The 11249-nt window shown below is 47.1% G+C and overlaps 1 protein-coding gene across 2 annotated transcripts in view; it reads left to right on the forward strand.

Moving 5' to 3' along the window:
* The window catches only part of GLYR1 (glyoxylate reductase 1 homolog), a 33599-nt gene extending 22386 nt beyond the window's left edge, over window positions 1-11213 (forward strand). The window contains exons 11-16 of one of the 2 annotated variants that reach the window (XM_077762486.1): window positions 2881-2991; window positions 3634-3735; window positions 4363-4525; window positions 4843-5022; window positions 5332-5456; window positions 9480-11213. In XM_077762486.1, the coding sequence (XP_077618612.1) occupies window positions 2881-2991; window positions 3634-3735; window positions 4363-4525; window positions 4843-5022; window positions 5332-5456; window positions 9480-9554 (756 nt within the window). In that variant the 3' untranslated portion in view covers window positions 9555-11213. The remainder of the gene's footprint in view (window positions 1-2880; window positions 2992-3633; window positions 3736-4362; window positions 4526-4842; window positions 5023-5331; window positions 5457-9479) is intronic. The other variant, XM_077762487.1, reaches the window with a different exon arrangement.
* Window positions 11214-11249: the final 36 nt, after the last annotated feature.

An 11249-nucleotide genomic window follows, 5' to 3' on the forward strand; every position in this document is an offset into this window, starting at 1 on the left:
CCAAAGTGGGCAGGACAGGTTTAGAAGTTCTTTTTTTTTTACTTTTTTTTAAATGTTTTTTTATTTATTTCTCAGAGAGAGAGACAGCGTGAGCAGGGGGGAGGGTCAGTGAGAGAGGGAGACACAGAATCTGAAACAGGCTCCAGGCTCTGAGCTGTCAGCACAGAGCCCGACGTGGGGCTCGAACACGCAAACCGTGAGATCATGCCCTGAGCCGAAGTCGGACGCTTAACCGACTGAGCCACCCAGTTGCCCCTAGAAGTTCTTAACCTAAGGCTGTGGTCCACCACTTCAAGGGTCTCTGCATGCTCTGAAATGGAATTCCAAGTCTGAATGTGCACCTTTTGTAATGGAGAGAGGCCATGGCTTCTGCCATCAAGTTCTTATCCAAGAAAAAGTGAAGAACAGTAGTTTGAGTGCCAAGAAACTAAAGCTCTGTACTCACCAGGATCACAGGAAGAGAGACTGAGGAAGGACCAGCCTGTTGGGAGCCAGTGTGGCTGGGTGAGCACCCCATGTGCAGCGAGGTGCAGCTGAGAGGAGGGTGGTTGCTGAAGGTGGTGACAGGCCTAATGGCTTTGAACTAACAGAAATGTTCTTGGCAAAGTTAAAAAAAAAAAAAAATCACTCCAAAGTAACAAACACCTTTTCAGGGATAAAAGGGACTGGTTGGAGAGTGAAAGGGGCTGTGGGGGAAAGAGCACCGAAGGCCTTGCTGAAGGACTTGGGCTTCGCCTGCTGGGCATTGGGTAGGGGCTGTCCTGACCCTGTCCTGACCTAAGTTGGGAGTGTGATCAGGTCCCATCGTCAGTATTTGTTGTGACTCAAGGCAAGGGTAGCTGGGAAATGTAGATGTACACAGTTGGAGAAATTGGGAGAGTCAGAGGATTTCCCTTATAAGTACATTCCCTTTTGATGGCAGTGCCTCTCATCATCCTGTATCTTGCTTGGAAAGCCTTAATGTTATATAAACATGGCCATTCTTTCCAGATTAATTTATGGGAAAGCAGTAGAGCAAAAACAGTTAGGAACCTGGGTTTGGAATCAAACAGACCTAAATCCAAGTTACACCCATCCTGCTCACCCTTTTTAGCAAGATTGTTTATCTCTTAAGGGTTGGCGGTCGCATCTATACAAAAGATTAAATGAGATAATGTAAAGTACTCAGCACCATGCTTGGCGCAGGTTAAGTAGTAAATGGCATCTTTAAAGATTCGTCTAAGTCTTTGGGGTTCCTGGGTGGATCAGTCAGGTAAACGTCTGGCTCTCTTGGCTCAGATCATGATCTCATGGTTCCCGGGTTCGAGCCCCACATTGGGCTCTGCAATGATAGCGCAGAGCCTGCTTGGGATTCACTCTCTCCCTGCCCCTCCCCAGCTCACATGTGTGCGCGCGCTCTCTCTCAGAATAAATATTTTTTAAAGCCATCTAATTTTTGACAATCCCTGTAGAGTTTTTTTAAAGGATGTTGGTAAAAAAAAAAAAAAATTACTCTCTGGTTTTTCTGGAATAGCAAATGGAAAATGTATTATGACATTTTCAGAAAAGAGTAATGAGATCTCTCCCAAGCAGAGTTTAAAACATAAAGCTATATACTAAAAGGTTGAGGTACGTGTGTACCATGATAAAGATGCACACCCATCAGGCAGACCTGGACAGCTGGGGCTTCAAGAATAGTCAAAATATGTCAAACAAAAAGTTACTGGGTTTGGCTGATTAAGTCATCAAGTAGGACAGAGTTTTTATGTATTTATGGATGATTGTTGTTTTTAAATGATGTCCTCAGTGCTGGTGATTTGACACCTTGCTGGTGATCATTATAAATTAACATGGCTCCACTGGAAAGCCATATGCCTACATTTATTAACAACTTGAACACCATATGGAATCTGTTCTACTTTTGGAGACTTACATTCAGAACAAAAAGGAAATATATTGTACATAAAGATATTTGTTGGAGTCACATTTTTTTAAGTTCATTTATTTATTTTGAAAGAGAGTACGAGCGGGCGAGGGAGAGAAAGAGAATCCAGGCAGGCTCCACGCTGCACAGAGCCCAGTGTGGGGCTCAGTCTCATGATGGTAAAACCATGACCTGAGCTGAAATCAGGAATTAGATGCTTGACCAACTGAGCCACACAGGCGCCCCTGGAGTCATTTATAATTAAAAGTAGGCTTGATATTGAACTACAGGAGAGCCCATTAGATAAAATCAGGTGTATCTCAATGGAATATTCTGCAGCCATCCATTATAAATGATAATTATGGAAGACTGTCCTATAGATAAATGTAAATCACGCATAGTATTAAAAGTTGGATACAAAATAGGTTCACATTATTCTAATTACTCCTTTAAATGCTTTGGGAAAAGGAAATATGCTGAAATATTCATGGTGTTTTGTTATGAGATGGGTAATTGTAATTCTCAAGGAAGAAAAGTTAAGGCTTTTACATACAGAGAAGCGTGTTGGTAAGGAATGGCAGCTTCCCAGCGCCAGCCGTGCTTCCCCAGCACGTGTGGATAGCCCAGGACACCGGGCAGGCTTTGCCACAGCCAAGACAGCCACAGAGGGCTGCGGATAGGTGCATTTATGTCCTGTTCTTCAGACAGGAAACCTGTAGCAGACATTTGTTTTGTACTTACTGTGAAGTAGAACATTGTTCGAGACACCAGTTATGCAAAACTACAAGATGGCCCTTAAGGAGCCCCATCCACTTCCCTCAGAAAGTTGGACCACCAACTCTGGTGTCCCTGGCCCCTAGCCTCAGCCTCCTGCCTTGGGAGTCCAGCCAGGAGGACTGGGCAGGGTGTCTCTGGCCTGGCTGTTGTATTGATTGTGCACTGCCTATAGCTCACGTTAGGATCTGTGACTTTTGCAGTGTGATTTGTTCATCCAGGAGGGGGCCCGCCTAGGAAGAACCCCCGCTGAAGTCGTTTCAACTTGTGACATCACCTTCGCCTGCGTGTCAGATCCCAAGGCAGCCAAGGACGTAAGGATCCCCTGTCTCCCCTCACGTTGCGGCCAGGAAACCTGGCTGGCCTCCCTCTCCCCCATCTCCCCTGCCAATGAGTGAGTGTCTATAGCATGTGGGGGGTTGAATTTCCCATCTGGGGTTGAATTTCCCTCATTGTGAAAAGCATTTTTGTAAATTGAATACAAACTTCTTTTAATCCAGAACAAAGAGTAAAAAAAGCTAGGGTCCCTAAGAGCTGTGCTGACAGGCCCCATGTATTCTTATTGGGTCCATGTGCCCAGATCCTGTGTTTATTAGCTATGGCTGTATTTGTGTGTTTTCAAAGTTCAGGTACAGTAGTCATCTTGTTAAACTGGTGACTAGTTTAATCCAAGTAAATCCAAAGAAATTAAGAAAATACTGATATTATCATTTAAATGGGAGGTTTTTAATAAAAAGGAACACACACATATCCTTTTAAAAGATTGTGAGGAATGTACTAAAGGCACTTTTCTTTCTTAGGCTTATTTCACTTGCTTTCCTCTTTTCAGCCTTAATATTTAGCCCCTAATCAGTAAGTAAGACAAAAAAGCAACAGGGTTCTGACCTGAGGTCTAAGGGGCTCCTGGGCATCTGGCCAGGAGCCTGGGCTATTGCTTCCCCCTTGTGTCTCCACAGCTGGTGCTGGGCCCCAGTGGTGTACTGCAAGGGATCCGCCCCGGGAAGTGCTATGTGGACATGTCAACAGTGGATGCTGACACAGTCACTGAGCTGGCCCAGGTAGCGGCCTCGTTTGTGCTGGGCCTCCATCATCCTTGCGGTTGGAGCCCAAGACTCTGGCTGATCACCCCTGAATGGGCAACTTGCTTATTCTAGAAACAAAAGCAGGGAGAGGAAGAAAGGCCTGGAGCCTTGGGGCTAGGTTGTCTTCACTCCCTACTTTCAAAGCCACAGCTAATCTGAACGGCCATGAGAAGAGAGGCGCTGCCCAGCTGGGATGGGCATTAGGTCCCAGAGCTGCCGGCCCTACAGTGAGAAGCAATGCAGGCAGCTGGCAGGCCCTTTTTGGTTTAAGCAGCTATCTACAGTTGACGCTAACAGAGTATTCTTCCCCCTGAGCTGCTGGGCAAGGTGGTGACTTCTGGCCCCTATCTGTCCTGAGGGTGGCCGAAGTCGGGGAAGGGCAGTGTCTGGAGGAGGTGTGGTCGGCCAAGCCATGAGCATGGTCATGTTTGGTCATTGTACGAAATTGCAACTGACTGGGAGCAGGCTGGGAGACTTCAGCTTCACTGCATGCTGCATGTGATTGAGGCATCTGTTGGGGGCCTCGGTGTGGAGGGCCAGGTGTTCCCACTTGAAACCCCAGTGAGAGACAAGGCCTTCAGAAGCCATGACTTTCCTTTCCAGGTGATTGTGTCCAGGGGGGGCCGCTTTCTGGAAGCCCCGGTCTCAGGGAATCAGCAGCTGTCTAATGATGGGATGTTGGTGATCTTAGCAGCCGGAGACAGGGGCTTGTATGAGGACTGCAGCAGCTGCTTCCAGGCAATGGGGAAGACCTCCTTCTTTCTAGGTAACATGCCTGCCCACCATCGGGCCACTGAAGGCCCGGAGGCTGGGTGGGCCACATCCCCTCTAGACTGCACTGATGACAGCGTCATTCCCGCACGGCCTCTCTGCCTGGGGCCCCCGTGGGAAGGTTTCCTTTGACTTGCACAGTCAGTGCCTGGAAGGAGGAAGAGCCCGAAGGGTCAGAGCCAGTTCTGTCAGGGGCAGGTGAATGGGGCCTCCCCTGGGTGTAGAGGTGGGTCCGAGCAGGGATGAGGGTGGGCAGAAAGTCCCTGCCCTCAGAATTCTTGAGAAGTGACCGTGATTCTCTGCCCTGGCCAGGTGAGGTTGGCAACGCAGCCAAGATGATGCTGATTGTGAACATGGTCCAGGGAAGCTTCATGGCCACCATCGCTGAGGGGTTGACCCTGGCCCAAGTGACAGGCCAGTCCCAGCAGACACTCTTGGACATCCTCAATCAGGGACAGTTGGCCAGCATCTTCCTGGACCAGAAGTGCCAAAGTGAGTTGCCTTTGGCTTCTCTTGCGTTTTAGTTCTGATAGGAGCTGAGAAACTAGGTCAGGCAGCTGTCACAGAGCAGTCTCTTCTAGGGCTCATTGGGTATGAAAGACTCACCCTCTTCAGTCAGTCCATGCTCTTGGACAGAGGGGGACCAGAGACCTGGCAGGTGGGATTTGGGGGTACTGGCTGGGAACCAGTCTCTTCAGTGTCCAAGAGGGAAGATATGCTAGATGTTGAGCCCTGACAATACTACAGCTAGTTTCTTAGTTAGAGTCCGTTTAATTCTGATAAGTGGCTTTCCCTCCTCAGATATCCTGCAAGGAAACTTTAAGCCTGATTTCTACCTGAAGTACATCCAGAAGGATCTCCGCTTAGCCATTGCTCTGGGTGATGCCGTCAACCATCCCACTCCTATGGCAGCTGCAGCCAATGAGGTACCTACCAGAGGCGAGGGCAACCCTGGCCATCTTCCTTGTGTTTTTACTCTCTCCTCCCCACCCTGTCTTTACTTTGGCTTTGCTTCCTGTCTCACCTCTTGAGGTGGAACGTCAGGCTATTGGTTTTAGACAGGAGCGTGTGAAACTGTACACTTCCTTCCGAGCCATGCTTACCTCCCTTGTGATTTCTTTGACCTGTGGATTATTCAAAAGCGTGTCAGATACTTGAAGTTGTCCTGCAAATGTAATGGTTATTGATTACTAATATGTCTCTGTTGTGGTTAAAAAACACATCTTGTGTGATTTTTTATTCTTTCAATTTATTCAAACTTGTTTTGTGTCCCAGCAGATGGTCTGTCTTGGTGGGTGTGCCATGTGCACTTACGAGGACTATGTTCTACAGGTATCAGTTAGGTCGAGGTCGGTAGTGTTTTTGCAGATCGTCTTTACTGGTCTTTTTCTCAGATCCTTTCAACTGCTGAAAGATCTTAAAATCTCCAACTGTGAATGAGGAGGGATTGTCTGTTTTTCCCTTTGATTTTGTCTGTTACCTTTGAAACTTGTGATTTTGAAACTCTCAGCCATTTGTGATGGCCACGTCTTCCTGATGCTTTTGCCCTTCTATTATTATTAAATGTCGCATCTTATCTGTGTTTTGAAGCCTCTTGCCCTGTTTTACTATAGCTGCTACTGTTTTCCTATATCTTCGTTTTATGTTTATTTATTTATTGAGAGAGAGAATGAACGGGGGAAAGGCAGAGAGAGAGGGGGAGACAGAGAATCCCTATTTGAGCCTTAAACTCATGAACTGTGAGATCATGACACCTGAGCTGAAATCAAGAGTCAAACCCTGGTGCCCCCAATGTATATTTTTTTTCATTCATTTACTTTCAGCTGATGTCTTTATACTGCATCTTCTGTATACAGTCTGTCATTAGCACTTGCATTTTTACCCATTCTGAAAGATTCTGCCTAATAATTGGGGTATTTCATCACTTACATTTTTTTGAATGACAACGTTATTAAGCACCTACACATGCACTTTTTGAAAACAGTTGTTTAGAAGCGTAGCCTTAAAAAAGCTGAGCACTATTTTTTTACTGTAGCATTATAATAAAAAGTATGTTTGGTAGGGTGCCTGGGTGACTGTCAGTTAGGCATCTGATGATCTCCCACTTCCTGAGTTCTAGCCCCACATTGCTCTCTCTGCTGACAGCTCAGCTCCTGCTCCAGATCCTCTGTCTCCCTCTCTCTCTGCACCTTCCCCACGCACATGTGCTCTCTCTCAAAAATAAACATTTTTAAAACACTACATTTTGTGTAAAACACATATATGAAACAAGTAAGTTCATTTCTTTTAGAAGCTGTATCTTCCAAGTGCTAGAAGATACACATCATTCAAGTTAAATAGAAGTCTCAAGTGGCTTGTTCCAGCGACGAAATAAACACAGTTCTGCTCTTTTCAGATCTGCCTTTTCGTAACCTATAATCTGTCCCTGAATTTTGTGTTTTTTGTCCCTTCCTTGTCTGCCTGAACATTCCAGAGTACGTACTTGTTTTCAGGTTCAGTACCATTTCAGGTTACTCCTGTTTGTTTTACCTTGGATTCTCTCTTTAGCAGCAGGCTTATTTGTGTATTTTATATAATTTTTTTGTCATTGAGCTTGTCTTTTTTTTTTTTTTTCAATGAGCTTGTCTTTAATTGAAGTTAATTCTGAAGGGTTATGTGTGTGGCTTGTGTTTGCACATTTCTCTGTGAGATGATTTCTGACTTGCCGATGCCCTGACTCTACAGGATTCATTGGCTTGAAAACAGACATTTAGTTAATTTTTCGGTGGAACGTGGTGCTTTTTGGCCATTTGGATGGTGTGAATTTAGGCTCCTCACTGGAGCTACTGTTCAGTATCTTAAGGTTAACTAGTCCAGTAACATTTAGTCTTTGTCTTAAAATCTGTTACTCTGTGGTCAGATTTGGAGCTACCGTTTTATCATTTGATTGCTGTTTGTCTCTTCTGGCTTTTGACTGTCCTTCCTATTCTACTGCCTTCTGGATTATTTGAATATTTTTTAGAATTCTTTTTTATCTCCTGGCTTCTTAATGATGCATTGTTTCTCTTCTGTCTTTGCTCTAGGGATTTCAGTATGCAAGGATATACAATATCCTTAAACTTCATGGTTTGCTTAGAGTTAACATTGCACCTCTTCGCGTAAAACATAGATACAGTTTCCTCCCCTCTGCCTCTCCTTTAAGGCTGGGTTTCTCCACCTGGGCACGATAGGCATTGTGTTGTGGGAGCCGTCCTGTGCTTACAGGATGTTTCGCAGCATCCCTGTCCTATACCCACTGGAGGCCAGCAACACCCCCTCAGTTGAGACTGTGTCTGCAGACATTACCAGATGTCCCGTGGGAGCAAAATAATCCCTGGTTGAGAACCCCTGCTTTAAGGTGCAGATGTCCTGTGGGTTACGTCTGCCTTTGTTTTAAATATATAGTCAATGTTGGAATGTTTTAATAGTCCTCTGTATTTTTTTTTAATTAAGAGAAAAATATTGTGTATTTCTTATTTACCATTTCCAGTGCTCTCCATTCTTTTCTGAGGAATTGAATTTCTCTCTGGTATTGTTTCCTTTCAGCTGGAAGAACTTGGTTTAGCATTCCCTGTAATGCGGGTCTCCTGGCAATGATCAGTTTTCTTTTCTCTGAAAAGGTTTTGATGGAGCCTTCATGTTGAGCTGACAGCTACACCTGAGCTGTAACGGACACTCAGCTGTGGTGGCTTCAGCTAGACTATGTTTGAAAAAAGGCAAAAACTCAGCTGGCTGCATGGGGGAAACCTCGTGTCCACCTGCATTTCCTCAGTGTGCCTGGATGCCATACTGCCTTTGTCAAATGGCTTTTTTTTTTTTTAATTTTTTTTTAATGTTTTATTTATTTCTAGGAGAGAGACAGCGTGAGCAGGGGAGGGTCAGAGAGAGAGGGAGTCACAGACTGAAACAGGCTCCAGGCTCTGAGCTGGCAGTCAGCACAGAGCCCGACGCGGGGCCCGAACCCACAAACCGCGAGATCATGACCTAAGCGAAAGTCGGACGCTTAACCGACTAAGCCACCCAGGCGCCCCTGTCAAATGGCTTTTTAATTCTCTTCACACACTATTCACCTAATGTCTCTGGGGTGGCTGTTGATTGCCAAGCACTATTCTAGGCTCTTGGGACAAGTTCAGGGGCAGCCTGTTCCCTTCCTTATGGTGCTTACATTTTAATGGAAGGAAGCACAAGATAACAGATAAGTATTTAAACAAGAATCTGTGAAGGTCAGACGTATGAGTAAAATAGAGCAGAGTAAGTAAAGGTGACCAGAGTGAAGTGGTACAGCCACTATTTTAGATTAGGCTGCTCAGGAAAAGCCTTGGTGCTGACTGGGAAGGAGCCAGCTGTGCTGAGGGAAAAGCATCCTATGCAGAGGGAAGGCAAGGATAGCAGCCCAGAGAATAACACAGGAAGACCCTGCAGGTAGGAAGGGACATGATTATAGTTACTAACAGTGCTCTGAGCCCTTTACCTCCCTCAGTCTATTTAATCCTCACGATAACCTTGTTACCTTCTCCACGACATCAAGTATTAGTGGTGATGGCAAAAAAACACTGAGGCACTTGGGTCAAGATTAGTAAGGAGGGACTGGGTGGCTCATTCGGTTAAGCATCAAACGTCCGTCTTTAGCTCAGGTCATGATCTCATGGCTCTTGAGCTCCAGCCCCTCCTCGGGCTCTCTGCTTTCCGCACAGAGCCCTCTTCAGATCCTCTGTGCCCCTCCCCTGCTTGTTCTTTCTCTCCAAAATAAACTTTTTTTTTCAATTTAGTAAAAAAAAAAAAAAAAAAAAAATCAGTGTGAGGGCATGGCCAGGAGTTGTACCTAGACAGCCTGCCTGCCTGACCACATTTAGAACCACCTCCAGGAAGCGGATTGTGTCTTTTAACTCAGCTCTGTGGCCAGAGACTAAGTGTATCTCCTTTTTTTCCAGGTGTACAAAAGAGCCAAGGCACTGGACCAGTCTGACAACGACATGTCTGCCGTATACCGAGCCTATATACACTAAGCCCTCAATACCCCTGCCCCCCAGTCTTCCCTCTGGCCCCTCCTCCTCACATGGGGTTGGGGTCCTGGGACTTAGTTCTGGACCAGTCCACCTGTCTCCATCTCCTTTTCTACAGACTTTGAGACTTGCCATCAGCACAGCACACAGCGTCACCCCTCCCCTGGAGGTCCTGGGGAGGGGAGGGGTGTCAGCAGGATTGGCCTTTGGGAAAGCTCTTGAGCTGGGCACTGGCCCTGGACTAGGTGGCTGTGTTCACACACACACCCACACACACCCTACACACCACACACTGGCTCTTGCCCCAGGATAGAAGCTGCCCAGAAACTGCTGCCTGGCTTTTTTTTTCTCCTGAGCTTATCTTATCTCAGACCCTTTCCAGTAGAGGAACTAGAATCAGCAGTGAGAACTGGAAGCCTTCCCACTGCTTCCTTCCTTCAGAACAAAGAGGCTGTGGTTACATCCACGTCCCCCCACTGGATCCCCCACGTGAGAGAGAGGCTCTGGGCCAGGATGAGCCAGCACCGACTCCAAACAGAGGGTCCTCATGGGCCCTCCAACCTCAGGTGACCAGCGATGAGGATTGTCATGTTTAAGCTACCAATGTGCAACCAACTCTCCATAAATGCCTTTGTGAACTGAAAAGAGATTGGCAAAGTTGAGCGAACATGGGGCTCTGGCTCTCCAGGGAGAGCAGCAAACCGCCAGCACATCAGGTGAGCCTCACAGAAGCCAGCTCTCCTCGCCGCTCTTGAGCACCTGTCCCAGAAGTCACCGTCACCGCAGAGCCCTAGGCTGGGATCAGAGTTCCTTGCTTTGGTGTAGGGGGAGCTCACTCCTCACCAGGCTCTTCTAGTATTTGGATTTGCATTCCAGTCCTTGGGAAGGGGATCCTGAGGGCCATCCGGGAGGAGCAGAGAGGGAGGAGAGTGGGGTTCCTTCCTGTTTCCGTTATGCTGCAGACTCCACCTGGAGCCACTCTGACTGGGTCCCCTCACAGCAGTCCCACCCCCTCCAGCCTGCGCCCGCACATGTTCCCCACCTGCCCACCCCTTCATTCTCCCTCCTTTTCTTCCCCTGGAGATGGTGTTTCTGTCCCTTCTTTGGCCCAGACCCAGCCTGACCAACGATGGCCATTTCTTAGGCTCAGCTCTTGAAACAGGATCGAGTGTCTTCACTTCAGCCAGAAGCATGGCCTTCAATGCTTCCAGGGCCCCAGGGTCTTTTGGGAGGGAAGAGAACTGGGCCTGACCCAACCTGAACTAACTGACCCAAAGAGGTAGAGCTAAGACATCCTTGAGACCCTAACATTTCTCCTTGGATCGGGGACCAGAGGGACTTGCAATGTGGCATAAAAACAAGGAGAAGTCACCTAAAGGATGTCAGCGTTCTCTCCTTCTGTGTGGGTTGCATTTTCCAAAGTCATACTTTGCAGGTCAGCATTTCTAGTGAATATATATAAGGAGACCACACTGGTGTGGGCCCCTCCCCCTCACAACCTTGGCCCTTTTTCACTGATCAGAACCCAGGCTAGGGGATCTCAGAAGACATAGGGGGAGGGCAGGGAAGATGCCTGCGGGTTTTTGGCATAACTTCACTGGGATCTGGAATTCTTTTCTGTCTGAACACAAAGCCTGTTCTAGTCCTAGCCGGACACTCGGGGTGGGGGTGGGGGGTGGGGGAAGATGCTGTTATGAA

This window comes from Crocuta crocuta, unplaced genomic scaffold, assembly GCF_008692635.1.
Source record: "Crocuta crocuta isolate KB4526 unplaced genomic scaffold, BGI_CrCroc_1.0 scaffold234, whole genome shotgun sequence".
Taxonomy (NCBI): Eukaryota; Metazoa; Chordata; class Mammalia; order Carnivora; family Hyaenidae; genus Crocuta; species Crocuta crocuta.